At 40.4% G+C, this 23,804-nt stretch overlaps 1 protein-coding gene across 1 annotated transcript in view; it reads left to right on the forward strand.

Annotated features, from left to right (window-relative positions):
• The window catches only part of meis1a (Meis homeobox 1 a), a 64,131-nt gene that overhangs the window by 37,637 nt on the left and 2,690 nt on the right, over positions 1–23,804 (forward strand). Inside the window, exons 9-12 of the mRNA XM_044342846.1 lie at positions 5,844–5,920; positions 17,202–17,260; positions 21,549–21,638; positions 21,871–21,985. Coding sequence (XP_044198781.1) covers positions 5,844–5,920; positions 17,202–17,260; positions 21,549–21,638; positions 21,871–21,929 — 285 coding nt within the window. The 3' untranslated portion in view covers positions 21,930–21,985. The remainder of the gene's footprint in view (positions 1–5,843; positions 5,921–17,201; positions 17,261–21,548; positions 21,639–21,870; positions 21,986–23,804) is intronic.

A 23,804-nucleotide genomic window follows, 5' to 3' on the forward strand; every position in this document is an offset into this window, starting at 1 on the left:
CAGTGTGGATGTAGGTCTGTTGGTGTATTCAGGACATTGAGGACTAAGACAGGCAGCTCGAGCCGGGAGCTGCGAGCTGCGAGGTGGTCGGAGCCGCCACTCCCTGCTAACAGGATTATAATTTTATAATGAGCAGGTGGCTCCAGATTAAAACCTCGAGTGGAAACTCTGAAATTAGACTTGGAGGTGGAGCAGCATGTGGTTTTACTGTGGTGAAGGAAGATCCTGCGGTTTCATACATTTAACTCGTTGCTCATGCTGCTACCAAGGTTTTTAATGTGACTCGATGAGCAGTACATCAGAGGTCAGAGGTCACTGTGCTTTAAGATGATGTTGGATGTCGGTGTGTTACGCTTGTAAAATGTTTTCTTTTCCCTTTGCCTCGTCTTGTTTCTATAAAATCATCTGCGTTGTGTTGTGGAACAATTAAAGCGCCTCCCTGGAGAAAATCTTCTACTTTTGAGGCTGAAAATTGCGATGAAGCAACTTCCATGATTATCGCTCTTTGTGGCAAATTAGATGCAGTTTAGGCCAATTACCTGCTATCAGATCACAGGGAAAACACAGCACTCTTGGCAGAGGGATGAGCGAGTTGGAGAAAAGAAAACATCAAAGACTTTCCCTCCTCGTTTTCCACCGCAGAGAGGGATGTGGTGGATCTTCTGGCGTTGGCCCGAGGCTGTGTGATTGGTTACCGTGTGGCGGTGAATTCTTAAATAGCAGGAGGTGGAGTAACCTTCCTGCTTCGTATGTATTTCTCCTTGTCCCTCGATGTCCTACTTCTTTATGCTAATTTCTTCTGCGTTTCTGTCTTTCACACGTTGGCTCAGCTGAAAGGAAACAACCTTGAGGGTTATTTTTCTTTTTTTTACACATGTACCGACTGTGGTTTCAATTAGTCAAATAAGCCTGTCATCACATACAGGAACAGTAAAGGAGGAAGCATTTAAAGCCTTTACTGAAGTTAAAGTATCAAAACCACAAATAAATAATATTGTGTCACGAGTAAAATTTTAGATTTTGCAAGTTTTGGCACAATGGCACAGGTTGAGTCACTTTAAATAATATTTATTATATTTACATCTAAATCTGAAAAACATACCAGCTGGAACCCATTTGTATTTTCTTCCTGAACCTCTCTTACTTGTTTCCATCAGGTTTGCTCCTACAAATGTTCACAGTTAGATTCAGTAAACCGTCTTCGCTGCACCGACTTGTCCTGAATTGTTCGTTTTAAACGGACGAGTTTGTTCTGTTCAGTGAAGAGCTGTGTGTGTGTGTGTGTGTGTGTGTGTGTGTGTGTGTGTGTGTGTGTGTGTGATTGTGAGATCTGATCATTTGCACAGTCGACGCCCCTTAAATTACAATACAAGATGACCTGTTCTGCTTCAAACCGCAGAGCTTTACAAATTAAGCAATGTCAGTTTTATTAGGAGCAAAAGAAGAGAAAGAAATTATTACAACAGCTGTCAAAGGTGTGTCATCATAAAACTGTACTGTGACAGGAATGAAGAAACAACAGTTTCACATGAAGTTGAAACACCTTGTTTAATCTGAGTCAGACTGTCAGATTGTTTACTGAGTAAGTGATGAATCGTAGAGCTACGAAGTAAATAGAAGAAAGGAAATGAAACCAGAGACAAGTCATCCATCTGCAGCTCGGATGTTTTGAAAATGCAGCCACGGAGCTGAATCATCAAGAAAAAAGACTCCTTTTGTTGTTTTCCTCCCTAAACTTTATTCAAAACCTGCACTTACAAAATGTCATTTAATGTTGTTTTCTGATTGGTTGGTTTGTTGTCGTGGGTCGAAATTGGTTTTAAATTTCTGACTGTCAGAGTTTCGGTGGACGAGTCTCACAGTGAGATCGAGGACACAAAGATTTCACCTCTTTTCTCTCAAGATTGTCTCAGACAAAACAAAATCAGATCTGAGGAGGATGTTCACCTGGACCTGCATAGAATATAACTTTTACATCACTTTTTTTTTTTTTACTTGGTGACATATTTAAAATTCTTGTATACTTCTTACAGGCTTTTCAGACATATGTAATATTACCAACTTCATCTACAGTATCTGTTAACATTAATATTCCTTTTTCCATTTATGGAATATTTAGCACCTAGAAAGAGGACAGAGAGAAAATTATATTAAAGAGGATTTTAATATAATTTTTGTTCTCTCTCAGGCTGCATCACTGATAGATTTTAAAAAGTATTTTTCACTGTTACTGATCAGTTTCATCATTAATCGTTATTAGAGACTAATTCTGCAGCCTGTTGACAGTCTGACTGTGTATAATCGTTGGGGAGGAGACCTCTGCGGGTAAAAACATCCTGAATGATGAACACTGGAGTAATCCTATCCCGGTGAAGCTGGTTATTTAACAACAAAGACAACAACTCCCATGATCCCTTGCTACTTCACACCGTCATCACACTCCGTCTTTTGTTATTGTTTTGATTGAGACGCCTAGCGGCTGAAATTACATATTGTGCATTTAATTCCTATTAGCTGACATGCTGTTTGCTGTATATTCATATATTCAACAGGCATGAATGAAAATTGAAACTGCTCAGATTATAATTGTGTTGCTTGAGGGTCACACTGCAAGGGGGAAATCCTTTTAATAGACTGATCTGATATGAAGAAGAATCTCCTCAGGGCCTTAAAATTGTCTCTTTTATAGTGTTAAATTAAATCAGATTTATTACAGTGATGTTTGAAGGCAAAACAAGACATGCTTCTCTCTCTCTCTCTCTATGTGCAGGTTTTATTGTGCTGCTGTGGTTTTTATATTAATCTGCAGCATTCAGTTCAGACTTGAAACTAATTTTGAAATGTTTCAGGTTTGACTTCGCCGTCCTGACTTGTATGTAAAAGTGACTCAGGCTGTTATTCAGGCATGTCCAATTGCCTTCAGATTAACGTGAAGGGAGTGCGTGCCTGAAAGGGGCTTAAGAGTGTGGAAAAATATGGCAAACGATTAGTACGACAGGCCTGGACCACTTGTCTTTTTTTGTTCAAACCTAAAAGAAAATGTAAATGAGAGAGGCGAATGTGACAAGCCCTCGTTAATCACTAGTACGTGCCGCTGTAGAACAGACCTGGTCCTACGGCTGGTTCTTGCATGAGAAATGTCTGAAATGTAGCCGGAAATGTCAAAAAGGTTCCCAAAATGGAAAGTAAAGTACCAGAACTCTTGGAACAGGACTGTGCTTCACTTATTCTCACTGTTCTGCAGTTATATTTAATAGTTTGGTGGCAGCAGACAGACCTTCTTCTTCTTCTTCTTCTTCTCCAAACTTCCAACCTTGAACCATGTGTTCTGTGTTTGGGATGTTCTGCCTGATCTCTCCACAGTTAAATGAGTCTGAACTTTAGCAGCGCTGCATGTTACCTCAGTGTGAAAATAGCTCCTGAAAGTGCTGTTATCTGGGTCAGGGACAGGCAGCAACGTGCCGCGGAGGATCTGCAGCAGCTGGTTTCAGTCAACAGATGAAGCAACTCTCACTCACTGTCAGCTGTTGCAGTGAAACATTATTTATTGTTCTCAGGGCTGCATAACCTTTCATGAACTTTTCTCTGCTGCACATTCCCATACTGTTTATTTAAAGCTAATCTCCGATGCCAACTTCAAGATCTCTTTCTCAAATTTATATTAATGTTAAACCCTGAAATAACATGTTAGCAAACAGTTGCTCATTTCCACATCCGTTATCATTCATGCGGAGTCGTGTTTCTGTCCACCTGGTGAATGTGAGTCCAATATTCACTCTCTTTTAGCTCTGTTTTTACTCTCTACCAGCTCCTGAGGGAAATATCTGGCTCTTTAGCTGCTAAATGCTCCACTATGTTCACCAGCTAGTCTACAGCTAACTGTGTCTGCTTGCCGTTTGGTGCTGAGCACCTGCTGCGTCCCAAAATGACGCTATGAGAGCTCTGACAGTGAACCAGAACAGTAAAGTTGCAGCTGGACAGATAAACAATGAGCTGAAACTCACTATAAAGCTCCGTAAAGCCGATGGGAGCTGCAGAGTCGCTGATAATTCTCTGTAGGTTCATCACTACGAGCCATGACCAACACATTACACACTGACAGCTCAGACATCATTATTATTATTATAAACATATTAATTACAGCTGCTTTAAACTTGGCGTAATTTCTTGCTTGAATCCATGAACACCTGCAGAAGCCCTTTGAGAAACCAGACGAATGGTTCAATGCTCCAAAAACTCTAAAATTGCTCTAAAATGGACTTTTCGTCACTTCAGAGGACAATACATTGACTACATTCATTTCCTGGAGACTTACAATAATCATACCTTCACCTTTACTGTACCTGAGACAAAGTCTTCACCCTTAAACCTACACATTATTGTTTCACGTGTTTAGTTTTAATACATCACATTTGTTTTAAGTAATACTTTTTCTCCTTGTCACATTCCTGAGCCAGTTTGTGACTTTTGGGGGCTCGTCCTGGATATCTAAAACTGTTTTTTAAGGTTAACTCTTAGTGTGACTGACTGTGTTACTGACCAGTTTGGTTTGTGACCCTCACAATTTGTGAATGCTACATTTAGTCTATAGCATTGTGGTTAAGGCTACGCAAGGTTTTTGTTCTTTTGTTTAATCTGGTTACTTTGTGTGGAGTTTGTTTTGGTGAATGTTGGAAAGGAGCCGCATTTGTCCCCCAATTTGTTTAGAGTCATGAATCCCCCTTTTACAGGCTGAAATTGATCTCAGCAGGAGACCAAACAGTTTGTTTTCCCTTCAGTGTGACAAAGTCTCGAGAGCATTTCCCTGATTCTCTGAGTCACCAGTTTTCTTGTTGCTTTCTGGTATCTGTATTTAGACTAGGGTTTAGACCAGAGGTGGAAAGTACATTTACTCAAGTACTTTAAATACAATTTTGAGGTACTTTACTTGAATATTTCCATGTGATGCTACTTTGTACTTTCTACTCCACTACATTTATTTGACAGCTTTAGTTACTTTTCAGATGAAGATTTGACACAATGGATAATATAACAAGCTTTTAAAATACAACACATTGTTAAAGATGAAACCAGTGGTTTCCAACCTTTTTGTCTTTTGACGTCTTACAAAAAGCAGTGTGTAGTCGGGGTCACATTTCACATGTCTATGAGTTGTTAACAGCTCCACCAAATAGTGATTTTTCCCTCTAAACTTCTCACATGCTTTCATTTCAATAAATGTTCAAATGATCCAATATTTCAGCAAAAATCAAAGATTAGAGAAAAAGTCCAAAAACTGAAAACAGATTTGTGTATCAGAACTTTTTTCTTCTTTCCTGTAAAAATACAAAAATACAAAAAGAGCCAACATACAATGATTCAGACACACATCCATAAACATCAACAGAATGCAAACTGTACACACACATACACACACATATGAAAGTATCATATACAGTCTCACATAAACACGCAGACTCTTGGGATCGAGCTGCAGCCTCAGGCTTGTTCTGATCCTCCACTGTTAGAGAAACAAGCCTGAACGACCCCAAACACATACACACACACACACACACACACACACACACACACACACACACACACACACACAGTCTAATTAAGAGGGCTCTCTCTCCACTTGGCTTCCCTCTCTAATTGGCTCACCACTTCTTCTCTCCATTAATTATGCTCCATTTCATATTCCCTTAATGAGTCTAGCCCCGCCTCCCTTCTTTAACGCTAATTAGCAGCTGCTTTAAGGCTCACACCGACCACGACGACAACAACAACAACAACAAGAGGAAATGACCTTGTGATGTGTTTGCTGTTGTGTGTTAACCTGCCGGTGTTTTGTCCCTCTGCAGCACCCGTACCCGTCGGAGGAGCAGAAGAAGCAGCTGGCGCAGGACACCGGCCTCACCATCCTGCAGGTCAACAACTGGTGAGTCAGTGGTGATGATGATGATGACACACTCTTGTTGTGTTTAGGACCGCTCCCCCCCCCCCACCCCCCCACCACCACCACCTCCTCCAGGCAACCTGAGGCTAATGATTTGAATGATTAATTCCTTTGGGGTTGCCCTGTCTCCAAATATCCCCCAACTACAGTTGCAGAGGGGAGGAGGCGGTTAATTGGGGAGTTAATTGGAGCTTGGAGGGCGGAGGTGGGGAGGTGGGGAAGTAGAGACCTGTAGGATGTTTCCTGGTGTGTGTCCTGTTTACTGTTACAGAAATGGAAACCTCAGCACATTTCATTGTTGGGGATCTAACAGTAAACCACATCATTGCTGCTCTGTTTTAGTTTCCAACATTCACAGAACTGAACTGATGTTTTAGCAGATATGAGCTTTCAAAGTATGCATTTAAGTTCTGTGGCGCTCAAGGAACTTTTCTAAAAGGTTTTTAGGAACTTAACCTTCAATTCAAGCACAGAAAACTTTTCAGGTTGGACTTCTCAGTGAGCTGGGGATTATTGTAGTGAAGGAAGCTTGATGTTTGCAGACAGTTAGCTAGTTAGCATTAGCTGTCAGGCAGGTAGACTTGCATCGAACAGACGACTCACCATGTCTCTTAAACTCATCTCGTAGACGAAGATGTTAAATTCACTATGAACTAAAATTTGGGAGAGAACTGGAGTCACGACAGTCCTGTTAAAATTGGCGGGAACACGTATAGTGTAAATATGAACGTCACAGTTTATGACATTTTTTGGTGAGGACAGTTTTTTTGGAGCTTGTAGTTGTGAACGTTGCTAACTTGTCAAACAGACTCAGACTGCTATAAACCATTCTATCAACCCTCTTTAGTGGTGCGTTCAATGACACACTGTCTTGTAAGACTTGTAAGCTTTTGGAGCATTATAACACAAGCTGGAAGACAGTCAGTGACCAAACATGGGCATCGTCATACGAGTAATTTGATTAAAGGGGACTTATTCTGCTTTTTGTGGTTTTTCTGTTATTTATATCCTGTTCTGATGTCTGATGTTGAATGTGGTCAAAGTTCCACAACGTGAAGTGAAACTATGTAGAAATAGCTGCCTGCAAGTCAAAACTCAGGGCTTCAGCCAGCACTGAACGCTTTCTACCCTGCTGACGAGCTGACATCGACACGTCGCAGACGCCCATAAACAGCCGCCCGTTCTGTAGCCTTGGTTGCTAAGGCTGTTGCTAAGGTGTTTCCGTGTGTTGTTCACTCTCATATTTCTGATCTTGTGGCTCCGACATGTACGGATGGATCTGAGAAGCTGACGTTTCAGTTAAAGATCTAGAAAAAGTAGTGCGATCCTGCTACTATAGTTTGCTTCATGGTTTGTTGACCTCCAGCGAGCATCACAGCCATCTTTGACTGATTTTTTTTACTTCTAGTCTTTTTTTTTCATTCACCATTTTAGCCGCCGTTAAATATGATTTCATATAATTTACGTTGAAGGAGCAGGTGAACAGCAGCAGCAGATAAAGTCAGAGACAAAACAAGACTCACATTTCAGAAACATCAGAGATCTGAAACAGCTGCTTTTAACTCATCAAGAGGATCCGTTTAGCAGCAAGAATGGATTTTTGATATATGAGAGTTTATATAGATAACATCAACAAATATTTCTCACTGTGGGAATAAACTGTTTCTAAATGACCTCAAACATATCTTTGACATTTCTGTTCTGATATTATTTATGACTTAATGTCTGACAAATACAACATTACAGCATGAAGTCTCAGATGAAATCCTACATGTCTTTGTGTTTTGTTTTCTTTTCTCTGGTCTCTGCTCTCACAGCGATGATGACGTTTAGCTTTTCCTGCCTTTTAACAAAAAAAGAAGAAGAAGAAAGTTTTAGGTTCAGGACTGGCAGCGTGTTTGAGGTACAATCATGATGGTTTGATGTTGTACGTGACTTTTTTTGACGGCTTCGTTTGTTGTAGAATCGGTAGGTCGAGATACAATCTTCAAACATCATTGAACAGACACAGATTTCATTGGTCAAACTTAATTTCTTACAGTGAGATTTCAAGACAAACAACACGAAAGTTACGTCTTTGATTTGAAAGAAGCAACAGAAACACAAAAAGTAAAGGACGGAAGTTTATCTGAAGCTAATATGAAGCTTCAGCGTCCAAATGAGTCAAATCAAGTAGATATCTTTCAACGTTACAGTCTTTTTAGTGCCAAAGTCCCTCTTTTTGTTACTATACTTCCACCTGCAGCTCAACAGGGAAACACTGTCCGAGGAAACACAAAGAGGGAATCTGATGCTAAAAAAAGACTGTAAATGTGTCAGATATCCACTTGATATGACTAACTCAGACTGGGAGGAATGATTACAGCGAGGAAAACCTCTTTCACTGTTCATACGGACACCTGACTGCTGGTTTAAGAACTCGTCCTTTAATCTACCTGCTTAGGTTTGATATAAATTCATACTCGGAGTAGAAATACCTCCAGACTTGTTAAACGGCAGGTTCTGAGGTCCCGGTGACGTACTGTACTGCTGATTTCTGGAGCCTCTGAAGCCCCCTGAAGCCATTAGTCAGTCCCACTCCCTGCGAATATTTGGCTGTTACTGTGGCAACGCCTCTGGAGCAGCCCACAGTGTTTTTCCCTGATTCTGCAGATTCAGAGTAAATGAGGCTGTAAATGAAGCAGACAGGCAGCGGTTTGATCCGACTGCTGTTCACTGGTTTATACTGTCAGATCAAATGGAGGCAAGTATGTGTGTGTGTGTGTGTGTGTGTGTGTGTGTGTGTGTGTTGCATATAAATGTGTTGCAATGGAGATGGTTTATTTGGTCTGTTTTTTGGGTTTTATACGCTTTGACTCTGTTGTTTTGTCTTTTAGCTTCTACAGCGGAAGTGAGAATGTGTGTCGTGCAGGTCGCAGGTGCATTTTAACAAATATCTGACCAGTTTCATAATATAACGTACAGCGTGAAGGACAGACGGAGCTGATAGAAAGTGAGAGACTCTTCCTCTCCTCGCCAAAGTGAAACCGGAACTTTCTGTTCAAGAAACAGGAAAACCTCATTAAAAAATCTCACTGACGTTTGTAACTCTAATTAGCAGAAACATGAGAACTCCAGCAACACTTGTAGTATGAAGAACAACTTTATTAGTTGTGTTTCGGCTTGTGGTCTTCATCAGAGTCGTCATAAAACACATTACAGACAACATTTAAATAAAGTAAGTTGGGTACCAATCATATACATCCAGACAGATATCAGCCAATGGGGCGTCTACAAAGATGGGTTGGGTATGTGGTCATGTGACTTCAGGCCAATCGTTGTCGGGGCGGGTGGTACTTGGGTTTTTTTGTTAATCCAAAAATGTGCCTCTTCTCCCCTCATCTTCTCTCCTCACCTTTGTTTTCCCGCCTCCTAATTTCCTCTCCTCAGGTCTTCATCCATCACTTTATCTCATCTCCTCTTGTTTCCTCCTCCTTTCTTTCTCCTCCTCTTCTTCCCTCTCACTTCTTCTCCTTCATCCTGGTGCTGTCTCCTCTCCTCACCTTCTCGTCTCCTCGTTCTCCTCCTCTCTACTTTCATCTGTTCTTCTGTCTTCCTTCTCTTATTCTCATCTCTTCATCTCTTCTCCTGCTGTGGTTCCACCCTTCTTTACTTTTATCCTCTTCCTCCTCTTCTCCTCCTCCACTCCCTCTCTACCCTTTCATCACCATCTCCCTCCCACCACCTCCTCACCTTCACCTCCTCACCTTCACCTTCTCTCCTTCACCCCCTCACCTTCACCTTCTCTCCTTCACCTCCTCACCTTCACCTCCTCACCTTCACCTCCTCACCATCCTCACCTTCACCTCCTCACCACTCATTTCATCTTCGTCTGTAATTTCTATTCCAACACCGTCAAACACCGTCCTCCTCTGTGACGCCCCTCCATGTCTGACACACATGGCGCCACTTTGGCGTCTGTATGGCGACTCATCGGGTCATCGGCAGCAATATTACACACTCAGAGCAACTGGTGTGGTCTGGTTAGGCTTAAGGAAAGATTGTGGTTTGGGTTAAAATGATCGCTTGAAACGTCGTCATGGCAACAGTAAACACCACAACAACAAAAAAACTTGCGGTTGGAAAACGGACACCGCGGCAGGCGAACAGTTGTCTCCTGCAGATAAGTCCAGTTTTTTTTTTTTTCATAACCTGATGGTTTGTTACACAGAACCGTGTGAGAAGTCGTCCTGTTTGGAAAAGGGCGGGAACTTTCAAAAAAAAAAAAAAAAAAAAATACTTGGCAGGTGATCGGATGAACCATCTGTCTATCACGGCGATCGCTTCTTGCTGTCGTCACACCTAAAGTTCCTGCCAGTAGTTCAAGGACACCGATTGGTCGCATAACTTGAAGCCTGTGACGAGATGGATTCTTGCGTGAATCTGCTGCGTCGCCACATACGGCGAGGAACTTTAGGGAGTTTTTCGAATCGAGGAAGAAGATGTGTTGTTGTTGTAAATATTGAGCTATACAAATAAAATTGACTTTTCCCTCTTCCTCCTCTGGTGTTTTCCTCTTCCCTTCTATTCTCCGACATTCCCACCTTCCCTTCCTTTCATCTCTTTTTTCTCCTCTTCCTCTATCTTTGCTCTTTCTTTCCTCCTCCTCCTCCTCCTCCTCCTCCTCCTCCTCTCTTCGCCCTCCTCGTATTTCCTCTAATCAGATGAACATCTTGTTCTCAGGGAAACTTTGTTTAAGCGTCTTCAGTGAGTTTCTTTTAAACACCTTGACCTACATTTAGTCACAACAACAACAACAAAACATCAACCGTTCATGTGTTTTTATGGAGGTTTTGTTGCTCAGACTGTCCGCTCAGTTTAGTGTTTTTTGTTAAATTTTCAATTCAGGCGTTTTTTTTCCCATCATACTTTGTGTTTGGTGATTTGTGGGAGAGACAGAGGTGTGTGTGTGTGTGTGTGTGTGTGTGTGTGTGTGTGTGTGTGTGTGTGTGTGTGTGTGGTGGGGGCAGTTGGTGTAAATGGCATTTTCATGGCAAACAGCTGGCCTGGTTTATTTAAACACACCCGGGGTGAGGCAGCGAGGGGGTGGGGGGGGGTGAGAGGAGGGGTGGGGGTGGGGGGGGGGCGGCTGACCTGAGAATGACCGAGGCTGGGCGGGGCTTAGCGACTGTTTTACAAGCAGAGGGTTAGTGTGTGTGTGTGTGTGTGTGTGTTTTGGGATTGTAGTTGTGTTGAACTGCTTTGTTTAAAACCTCAGGAGAGCGTCTGACTGTACAGAGAGAAGCACACCTCCCTCCTCCTCCTCCTCCCCCTCCTCCTCCTCTTCCTCCTCCTCCTCTTCCTCCTCCTCCACCTCCTCCCTCGGCCTCCAACTAGAGGTGGAAATAACGAATCACTTTACTGATTTGAATTGTTTCGTTCAGTTCGGTTCACTGATTCGTTGTCGCTGATGTAGTTTATTCCATGTTTTGTAAGCTGAGCTGTCGGTTGTTTCGACAGGAAGTGAAGGTGTTGTATTCAGTCCGCCGTGATGATCAGCGTTGATTCTGACCGTTTCTAATTCAAACTGTCATGTTCATTCAGCACAACACCGGGCATGTACAGGCTATGGCTGCAGCTAAGGGTTATTTTCATTATTTTCTCGATTAATTGTTTAATTTTGGCTAAAAAAAAAGATCAGAAAATAGTGAAAATCACCTGTTATGATTTCATAGATCTCATGGTGACGTCTTCAAATGTCTTGTTTTGTCTGATCAGCAGTTTACTGTCGTGTATGACACAGAAAAGCTTCACATCCTCACATGTGAGAGGCTGAAAGACTATAACGATTGTTGGATCATCAAAATAGTTGCTCTGATATGACAGCTGATTAAAGTTTAGAGAATCAGTCCTGCACCTCTACTTACTGTAAGTTGTTCACACAGAAAGACAAATGAATCTTTGCTTCGTGTCTTTCACCCAAATTTGACCACTGAACTGTTTCTATGTGCATTTAAAACCTCGTCAGGAGTCAAACGGAGGACATTAACTCATCTTTTCATCCTTTAAGAAGCAGCTACAGCAGCGTCAGGGTGACAGATCTGTTTCTTTCTTCCACTTCAGTCAAAATGTAAATATTTTTTGTGACATTTGGGGGTATTTTTCAGTTTTCTGGTGTTTCCAGTCAGGATTTTATGAGCATCTTTATGCATATTTTAAAAAAGAATCTTCAGCAAGTAAAACAAAGACGCATCAGTTGCAGAAACATATCTGACGGATGTTATTCTTTCTTTTCTTTATCACATGAGACGTGTTTCCTTCAGCCTGCAGTAAACAACATGCAGCCATCGAGCCTCATCTATGTTCATCAAATTACCCATCAATACGTATACTGTGTATACTTCATTATATGCATTTTACTGTTATTAGTATTATACTAGTATCATAATGTATTCAGCTTATTCCTGCATTTCCTGTATTTTTACTTAACTTGTTAATTGTAGGACTCTCTGTGTGTCTACAAACTTAACATGTTTCTGTATAAACTTTTGTTTTAATGAGATAAACAGGATTTAGTGAAATACAGAGAACATTTTGTGTTATAACACTGAATTATTTTGTTTCTACAGAAGTATTAACAAGAAAATATATAATATCTTGTTATAACGTGAACAGGATCATACAGAGTTTGGGAGGAACCACAGAGGAAATAAAAACTAGTTTGTCTTCTTGATTAATACTTCGTGCTCTCGATTTATCTATTTTTCCGTCTTATAAAGACGTCAAACACATTCAGTCTGCATGAATGAATCATGGACGCATTGAGGAGAACAAATGAAATGAAGAATGTGGTTAAAACTTTATTTTAACCCTGAACTCTGAGGCTGAGTCTGTTTGAACTGGACGACACATCCGCAGGAGCGTTTAAATTTAAGGAATCTTAAAGAAAACACAGAAGAAGAAGGCCTGTAACCACATATCTTTTAGTCCAATATCAAAATAAAACCTAAATCCACAGTGAGGGTCAGTTATAGTCACAAATTAATTAATGAATAAATAAAGATCACAAATTATGAAATTCAGAACACAAACGAGTTATATTATAACAAGAAATGTTGATTAGTCAAATTAAGTGAATACAGTTTACATTAAGCCGTCACATTAGAAGACACACACACACACACACACACACACACACACACACAGACTCACAATGAAAAATGTTTTACCATGAAAACCAACTTTGTCAGTTTATGGTTCGTCTGGTTGCAGAAGAATGAGCCTCAGTGTTATTGAAGCCGGGGGGGGGGGGGCGGGGTGGGGGGGCGGGGGGGGGGGGGGGGGGGGGGGGTGTCGGTGGTCGATGTTCGATGTCTTTGTGCTATGTATGTGGGTGTGTTTCGGGGGGTCAGCAGCTGTAAACTCAGTCTCATAGTGTGAAGAGGTCATGAATGGGTGAAGCTTTGACATCTCTAATGGAAGCTCTATGTATCCACACTGAAACCTCCATTTATCACAACGCCAGTCTATTCATCACTGAACATAGTTATCACCATCACCACTGCGACCTGTACGAAAGGTCGGACGGTCATCACCGACATCTAGAAGTCGTCAGCATTACTAAGTTTTTGCAGGTTTTTACATTTTACAGCAAAATGGCAGCTTAGATCCAGCTGTGTGCTTAAATATTGTGAATCAGCTGTTCGATAACTCGATCAGCAATTAATCGTTTTAGTCATTTTTCACACAAAATACCAACAATTCTTTGATTCCAGACTGTTTTTCTTTGTCATTTATGACTAAAATAAGCACACTGAAGGTATCACTGTGGGCTCTTTGTTGGATTATAGATGCCATTTATCTATAAACGACTAATCGATTAATCGAACAAAGTCATCAGCAGATGGATTGATAATGAAAGTACTGTATCAGTAGTCCAAGTGGCTTAATCAGACACATGTAGGAGGAGAATATAGAGTGCAATAACAGCGTGTGACAGATTATGTTTCTCTGTCACTACACACAGTAAAAACACCAGGTCAGCACCGTTAAGATGGTTTCACGCTCTCTTGTAACCGTTAGATGTGTTCAAACCGGTAATGTTAGAAGGAAATGTTGAAAACAGTCAGACATTAATCACCAGCTTCATGTTTGTTGGGGATTTGTTTTGCTGCAGGTGTCAGAAAAGCAAAGTGAAGAAATAAAAGAGCTAGAAAACGAGAAAAATATGTTTTCTTTTTGCACTTTTAAGTGTTGTTCTGCTACATCTGTGACATAATCTGATCAATATGAAGAAGTTGGCGAGAAGTTATGCTTATCTCTGGAAAAAAAAAGTGATATATTTCCTGGAAGTAATAGTTAAAAAAAAAAATCTCACAAACTCTTTCAACCCTGTGTGATATAAAGTACGTCATCAACAGTTTAACAGTTCAGTCATTTTCACCTCTCAGATTGTTTCATTTGAAGGATTTTAGAGGCACCAAGGAAGAAGAAGTCTCCAGCATTTCACAAAAAAAACAAAAATTACACAACAGTCTAAGTTTCTCAGCCTTTAATCATCTAATCGTCCTCACTTCTCTATGTTGTTGTACAGTCTTCTTCTTATTTTCCAGTATTACATCCAGTGTTTCATCTAGAGCTGCAACGATTAATCAAATAAACGATTAGATAGATTGAGAGAGATGAATAATAGTTTTAGTCGTGTTTCAAGTTAAAAATCCCAACAGCCTCTTATTTAATCTTCTGACATGTGAAATATTTCAGCTTTTATTTGCCTTGGCATTATAATCAATTACATATTTGGGGGTTTTGGACTTTAGGTCAGACAAAAAAAAAAAAACTTTCCAGGAAACTGTAAAGGGCATTTTAACTGTTTCTTTAGAAGAGCCTGTAAAATGATCTTGTGAATCCAGAGGAATTCTGTTATCAGCTCCATCGATATCAGAGGCGACTGACACCAACCAGACAGATATTTCACTGAAAGTAGTTTCTGTGCAGCTTCAGCTTGACGGCTCAGTCGATGACACTTTTCAGCTTCCTGTTGGATGAAGCTCCCCTACTTCTAACCCTTAAAGTCTTCCCTCCTCCTCCTCCTCCTCCTCCTCCTCCTCCTCCTCCTCCTGCTTGCCTTTTTTCATTCCCTGAAAAGACGGCGGTGGCTTTTGTTTTCTTGAAAAGGAAACCGGGTCGTCCCCCACTTTTTTTTTTTTTTTTTTTTACCCCCTCTCCTCCCTCTTTTCCGAACAAGTTGAAATGGAACTGTCCCACCCGGGGGTGAGGAGGTGAGGAGGTGCTGCTGTTTGTAGGGGACATAAATCAAGTGGGAAACCACAGAGCTTTAACTCCAGGGCGGGTCAGGAGGGGTCGACGGGCGGTTCAGAAGGCTTTAAGCTGAGGAAGACCAGAACGCTCCTCTGCAGAGGGGAGGCGGCAGAGGGGAGTATGGGGAGTTAACAGGGGAGGTTAGGGGGGGTCACAGGAGGTGCCGGGTCAGAGGTCACGCATACCAGGATGATGGCTTTCAAGAGTGTACTTAGAAGGGGACATGTATGAATGCACCGCTGCTGCAGCCCCCCCCCCCCGAAGCCCGCCGCCATCAGCAGAGTTCAGCTTCTGGTTTCAGTGTAGTTAACACTTTTTTTTCTTCCACTGTATTAACCTGGTGATGTTAGTTAACCCCTGATTCACCTTTGGAAGAATAATGAAAACACAATAAAACTACAGCAGTACTCAATGAATTGGGACCCCACCTGTGGTTGTGTACAGCTGATTTTATGCATTTTATACTTTTATTAGAGAGTTAACAGCAGAGAGATGACAGGAAAGGAGGGAGAGAGATGGGGAATAACACACAACAAACATCCCTGCTGGATTCGAACCGGGGGGCGCCACGGTTCAGGGTCGGCGCCAAACTTGAATCAAACTGTTAGCGGTTAAACTGAACCCTTCACTAACCAAAAGCAAACACTTTTACCTGCTAAACTGAATGATTAGCTTGCTTAAATCAAACTGTTTCAGCTGCTAAATTAAATAATTAACTAAATTAACCAAGCTGTTTCAGTTAAACTGTTAGATATCCTGAACCAAACTGTTTTAGCCGCTAATAATTAGCTAAACTAACCAAACTATTTTAGGTGCTATAAATTAACTGTTAGCTAACCTGTATCAAACTGTTTTAGCTACTAAATTGAATTATTAGCTGTTCATAAACAAACAGTTTCAGCTCCTAAACTAAATGTTGTTAGCTTGTCTGAACCAAACTATTTTAGCAATTAAACTGAACTGTTAGCTTGCCTGAATTAAATTGTTTCAAATGCTAAATGAAATCATTAGCCAAATCGTTTTAGCTGCTATGAACTAAACTGTTTGCTAATCTGAGACAAACTCTTTTAGCTGCCAATTTGAATTATTAGCTATTCATAACCAAATCAACAGCTAAACTGAAACATAAGCTAACTTTAGCTGCTAAATTTAAACGTTGCTCTTGTTGGCTTCTTGCACTAATCATTATTTCATAGCAGTAACATATAGCTTCAATATCTTTGACATTTTGGGTCATTTCTGTATCAGACACTAAAAGTTAGGTTAAGTTTTATGTAACATTACATTTTTCTATTTTCAGCTAATTGGTCCAAAAATCCAGCAACACTTATTTTTCTGTTTTTTAGTTTAAGTGTCTCCATTCAGGTCAATTATTTTTGGTCACAGTTCTGCTTCTTAGCTGTAAAATAAAAACAGGTCCAGGTCCACCTCTTTTTATGTTATTTCATTTTCATACCAATATGTACAACCTTCAGATAAGATCAGGAAAAAATACATCATCCTTATTCACAACCTCATAATCCATCATTCTTATTCTTGCAAAGTTTTGAAACGGTTGCAAAATGATCTCAAAATTATGTTTTGGGGGAAAAAACATGATACTTTGTCCCAATATTTAAGCTGCTGATAAATGTGGATGTTTTAATCATGTTTCACATGGTTGTGTGAAGCAGTTTCATCTCTATTTTGTGACTTTATCCCATTTTTTTCCCAGTAATTCTCAGAAAATAAGAAAGAAAACACATCAGAAAAACTACACATTGGCTATTCTGTGTGCAGTGAGGCGTTTGATGTCCCGTAGGGTATCAGAGCTTTGCCTCTGTGAGGAAGTCAGTTTCCCTGCAGCTTTACAGACAGAATACTGAAATCATATGCTGCCGGCCAGACTTCATTTACAAACTGTCCCTTTTCTCTCCTCCTGTTTCTCTCCTTCATCCATCTCTTTCTCTCTCTCTTTTCTCAGGTTCATCAATGCGAGGCGGCGCATCGTTCAGCCGATGATCGACCAGTCCAACAGAGCAGGCGAGTTTTACACTTTTTATTTTCTACATTTATGTCCAAAAGTGCATCCGCAAGCTACCGTACAATCCCTGCATTAATCTACAATGACAAGTTTTTCCTCTGTTTGGTCATCTATTCACCCTGTTTTTGTTAAAGCTTTGTTTTTATCTTTTTATTTTGTGAGTAATGAAAACATTTCCACATTTCCTAGGAAGTGCGTGCTGGTGTGTTTAAGACCCATCTCTTCAGCCAAGCTTAGCTCTTCTTTATTATTTATTTATTTTTGTTAGTTTTTTGTTTTTTGTTGTATGTTAAGTGTCCTTGTGTTATGAGAAAGACTCTTAAATTATTATCATTATTATTATTATTATTATTGTTGTGTTCCAGTAAGGTCTGACATGTTGGATTTCAGAGTTTTTTGCCCATCCATTAGCTGTTGACAGATAAATCAAATGAATTTGATAAGTATCCATTTACGGCTAAATATCACATTCAAAAAATCAAATAATTTTCCTGTATGACCTAAACCACATGGTAGAGGTCGTCATCTCGATGCCTCCTCAGCCTCATGACAGGTGACTTTAGATTTGCTGTGTTAATGTTACTGTAAGCTCTTAAGTAGTCTTATTTTGAAAAGTGAGCAAACGGATTACCTTTATTTATGGGTTTTCCATCTGGTCTTGAATCTAAAATGCTTCCACACATTACGTCTCAGGTGGTTTGGTGTCGTGATTATCTGGCTTTGCTGGTTGACTCCATTTTGTGTTTGGCAAGGCAGGTTTATTTGTATACTGTAGGACATTTTATGAATAAAGGTAATTCAAGATGCTTTATATAATGCATTAAAACATTTAAAAAAATGAAAAACAGCATCAAAATATTAAAATGCAAATTTAAATGAATGGAAACCTTAAAACAAATAGAAAAAAGTAAGAACAGAGACTTAGATACAGGATAGGTAGAGATGTACGCCGGTTAATGAGGAGAACTTCAGGTTCAGGTTGTTTTTTTGTCTCCGTTGTTGTCCGAAAACTATTAAAAACACATCAGTGAGTCACACCGCTGCACTGGGTGACATGTTCCTTCATTATGAAGAGTTTGGTCACGTTAGTTTGTTTAGAAACGGCTCCAAAGACTCATAACAGCATCACGTTCTCAGTCTCCTGAGAGTAGTTCTGTGTAACAAGACAGGAACCCGCTACTGCACATGTGTGAAAACGTGGCTCCGTTTACAGCTTCGTTAGCTTGTTGTGCTGCAGATCACAACCTCTTGACTTTTTTATGAGGTTATTTGAGAAATGTACAATCATATGTGGCACAACAAGCTGGTGAACAACACAGAACTACTCTCAGGAGACTGAAAACGTGATGCTGTTATGAGTCTCTGGAGCCGTTTCTAAGCAAACTAACGTGACCAAACTTTTCATGATGAAGGAACATGTGACCCAGTGCAGCGGTGTGACTCACTGACGGGTTTTTAATAGTTTTTGGACAACAACGGAGGAATAAGACAATACTTGTTAGTAGATCAGTTCATTGTTGGTTTGGATCCAAACATGAGATTTGTTGACAAGAAGAAAAATATAGAAAATCACCAGAATAATCCTTTAACAAGGAAACAGCAAACAGAATTTGTGCTGGCAGCTGTTTTATTTGCTTGAGAAGGGAACTGATATGTTGTAAAAGTTATAAAAGTAAAAGCAGGGAATGTTTGAATGAAGAACATGTTGTTTGTTGCTTGTATGTTGTAATGATCCACAGCTCTATCAGACATGTTTTTGGTCAGAAAAACAGTGTCAGAGTGTTTGGAAGTGGAGCAGTAAGAGCGAACTTCCCCCTGCTCACTGTTTCTTGGCTCTCTTGGCTCTCTTGGTGTGTTAAAATGAACAGAGAGGCTTAAACTCCAGGATTGAATGGCCTCTAAACCCCAGCAGGATTAGCTCCAGACAAAGATGCTAATCGCTTTGACTGACCACTCCATTGAACATTTTAACCTGGGATTAAAACAAATAGAAGCCCGGCTAAAGCGGGGCTAAAGTGCCGCTAGTCTTTTGGCCCCTGAGCTTTGTTAGCATTAACCCCGGGGCCTGACTTCCACACAAAAGCACCGATACACTGCTGAATGACAGCGATGGGAAACTGTTGAAGACTTTCATCCTGGGAATGTGACTATTTATTTCCTCTCAAGATGAAACTTTATGAAGCTTATTTCCCCACGAGGATGAATACTTTTCATTTAATGTCATCTCATCGTTAATTAATGATCTTCTCCCTCCTCTTCCTCTTCTTCCTCTAAAGACTTCATGCAAATAGAAAGATGAAATAAACTACATCATAAACAAGTGTAACAAAACAGAAGGGTATTTATAAAATATGAACTAATTATTGTTAAGTTACAGTGTTTAAAAACTGCAGACAAAACCTCACAAACATGCAGTATTTTTAATGGTTTTCTGTTTTTTCCAACAAAACAACACGTGAAGTCTGAGATGTCGTATTTTCCCACCAGCATTTGAACACAGCATTTGAGTACATAAACTATTGTAAAAGCAGTGAAAATGGAAAGAACTGATAAAGTAATATATAACTAGTTTCATAATTATTAGTGGAAATACACAACATGGCCAAAAATATGTGGACACCCAAATATTCCAGCCATATGTGGTAGTTAAGTATCAGCCTCCAGGTCGTCCATCAGATTTTGTAACCTGACTGCAGAGATTTGCTTTCATTAAGCATTAAGAGTATTAATGAGTCAAATTCCTCCACGACAAACTGAGAAAACCATTTCTTTATGGAGCTGGAAGTGTCAGCAAACAGCTCACACAAAGCTAGAACACTATTATCTAGAATATCTTTATATGCATTGGTGAAGTCATGATGTCACTTCCTGTCTAGCCTCTGTTCCATCAGCTTCTGTTACTCAATGCAATCTCTCATTCAAAGTTTCTTCCATCGTTCATTCATGAAAAAATAAAGTATGTTCCTGGAGTTTACTTATTGTATTTCTGGGACACATCAGCTCCACTACAACACTCACTATTAGAAGTTGAAACCTTTGTGATTTTAACTAAGTTGAACAATTATTTTGTGAGCACACAAAGTCGTAGTCGGGGTCACATTTCACATGTCTATGAGTTGTTAACAGCTCCACCAAATAGTGATTTTTCCCTCTAAACTTCTCACATGCTTTCATTTCAATAAATGTTCAAATGATCCAATATTTCAGCAAAAATCAAAGATTAGAGAAAAAGTCCAAAAAACTGAAAACAGATTTGTGTATCAGAACTTTGTTTTTTCTTCTTTCCTCTCCCATTAATCATCTCACCACCCCTCAGATTTATCTGCTGACCCTTTGGAGGGCCCCGACCCTTAGGTTGGGAACCACTGGACTAAACTAGCTAACTGTATATAAAGTAGTGTAAACTAGCTCCACCTCCAGCAGCTACAACAGTAACATGCTGCTCTAACACTGATGCTTCACTATTAATAATCTAATGATGTCATATATAATAATATATCAGTCAGAGGGACCAAACCACTACTTTTACTGCAATACTTTAACTACATCAAGCTCATAATACTTATGTACTTTTACTGCAATACTTTAACTACATCAAGCTCATAATACTTATGTACTTTTACTGCAATACTTTAACTACATCAAGCTCATAATACTTATGTACTTTTACTGCAATACTTTAACTACATCAAGCTCATAATACTTATGTACTTTTACTGCAATACTTTAACTACATCAAGCTCATAATACTTATGTACTTTTACTGCAATACTTTAACTACATCAAGCTCATAATACTTATGTACTTTTACTGCAATACTTTAACTTTTACTAGTAAAAGTCCTGCATGCTTTTACTTGAGTAAAGGATCTGAGTACTTCTTCCACCACTGGTCCAAAAGAACACAATGTATAAAGACAGGCACTTACTTTTGGTCATATAATATTTATTATGTAGCAGTGAGAAAAACATATTATGTTTATTATATGAATATTATAATATGAGTTATTAGCAGTCAGAATATTAAATGTAAACTTTGTCCTGTGGGTGTCGAGGTCACAAAATGATTAAATGAATCCTCTGTGAAGGATAGTTGAAGCTCATCTGGCTGACAGTATTATGTTAGTAGTTGATATCTCTGAACAAAGATGTAATATGGAAGGAACAGTCGCGTGTTAGACGGCAGCTGTCATGACCTCGCAGTACGGACGTGAGAGTGATGTCATCAGTGTGGGCCAGCAGGCAGCGAGAGATAATTAAAAAGAATAATCTCCTCCTTTGTCCGCAGTGAGCCAGGCGGGACCATACGGCCCAGATGGTCAGCCAATGGGAGGCTTCGTCATGGACGGACAGACACACATGGGAATCAGACCACCTGGTAAACACACACACACACACACACCGATTCAAACTCACACCTTGTGTTGTTGTGTTTCTGGATTTTTAACTTGCATTTTTTTTGTAGTTGTAGTTCATTAAATCAAACTTTATTTGTGCAGCACGTTGCATACAGGTTAGTGCAATTCACAGATGACTGACAAGCCGAAAATTGGAAAATGTAATAAGATAAAATAGAGTGAAATGTGTGTGTGTGTGTGTGTGTCCTGCAGGTCCGATGGGTGGTGTGGGGATGGGGATGGGTGTGGAGGGACAGTGGCACTACATGTAGCACCACCACCACCACCCTGCAGCCAGAGGACCCACCCAGCGTCCCAGAAAACCACCGTGAGTAAAAACACCAGTCAGGTGCTTTTAAAGGGTCGATTCACCCAAATCACTGAACGTTTCACTGCAGTCACGTTTCCTCGCAAAACATATTTCGCTGTTGCAACGTAGTCGCTCGTAAACGTAGTTTCTAGGAGTTGCTTGAGGGTTGAAACTGTGAGTGAATCAAGTCGAGTTGCATTATGGGTAATGTAGGCACTGTCACTGAGAGCTGAAGTCCACCAGCTTCTGTAACTCAACACAATCTCTCATGAAGTTTGTTCCTGCAGTTTATTTTCCATATTCTCAGAACGTTCGGCTCCGTTACAGCAGCTGCCGTCAGAAATTTAAACCTTTGTTATTTTTAACAAAGTTAAACAACATTTTCAACGTGAGCACAGAAAACTGCAGCTCCGTATCCATAAAACTCCCCGACGCCTTTCTCCTGCATCACCGTTTCTGTCTGCAGCTGTAAAGACGTCCATCAGTCCTGCTGTTATTACAGACGCGTCTGAACTCACCGCCGCACTCCGCTCACTCACGGACTCGTCTCCTCTGTCGAGCCGTTGACGTTTAGCCTGCAAAACATCCAGGACTTTCGTTAAAAAGGCTGCTAAAAAAACATAGATATTGAATAAACAAAGATATTAGATGGTTTTTCAGAAAACTCCCGTCTTTATCTAAACATATGAAGACACACGACACACAAGGTTCTGGATTTTTACTAATTAGCAGAAGTAACACTTTTAGGAAAAACAACGTATAAGACAGAAGAAGAAGAATGTGACAAAGGGAGGAAAGATAAAACTACAAACTAAAGAACTACGACAGCAGACGAGCTGAGAGGCCGAGCGTGTAAAACAAGATGCCACAACATCTCTTCCTTCTATCCTATCATCCCGTCGAGCCTCATCGCCGCTCCTCTCAGCTCCTCCTCGCTAATTAAAGCCAATTCCCTCTGATTTAAAAGGTCAATTAATCCTCTGAGATCCTCTCCACACATTCTGTCTAACGAACTGATCGTTAACGAGCGACGCACAACGCTCTCATCTCTTTATTTGATTACACAGAGTCCAATTATTCTGTAAGCACTAGTAAGCTGGATGGGAGGAGGGAGGAGGGAGGGGGGGTTAGCGTGGGGAGGAGAGATTAAGAGGACGTTTATGGGTAGAAAGGAAGTGTAGAGGAGCTAGAGATGGGGGGGTGGGAGTGGGGGGGGGGGGTGCAGGGGGGGGTCCTGGACCCTAAAATGTGGTCAGTCAGACGGCAACATCACTCAGACCAAAGTCAATTAAAGAGCCCTCAGAAGAAGCGTTTAGTCTTTCTTCTCTCTGCCATTACTGAGTTTATGGCTCTCAGGAAACAATACACCTGTCAGCCGGGATCTGATGCAGCCATGCATGCAGCTGCGACACACACACACACACACACACACACACACACACACACACACACATATATTAATATGAGGAAATGGACAGCCGTTTGGCCTCCTTTTTTTTGCATTTGCTTCTTCTGGGAAATGATTCCTAATTTTTAATCTTCAACCACAAACACACACACTCACACACACACACTCAAAGACACACACACACATGTTGATGAGATGTCAGCTGTGAGACGAAGATGCAGACCTCTAGTTTGAACGTCGTCAGCAGTGCAGACTTGTCTGACACACACTGAACTAATAATAATCATAAATATGTGTTTCAGTTCATCGTTGAAATGCTTTAACCTCATCTACATCTACATATTTCTCTATATTATATTTATCTCACTGCATATATTTTGTTCTTATACTAAACATTAATTGCCTCCAATGAGAAACATTATTAATGTC

The sequence above is a fragment of the Thunnus albacares genome, chromosome 3 (genome assembly GCF_914725855.1).
Source record: "Thunnus albacares chromosome 3, fThuAlb1.1, whole genome shotgun sequence".
Lineage (NCBI taxonomy): Eukaryota > Metazoa > Chordata > Actinopteri > Scombriformes > Scombridae > Thunnus > Thunnus albacares.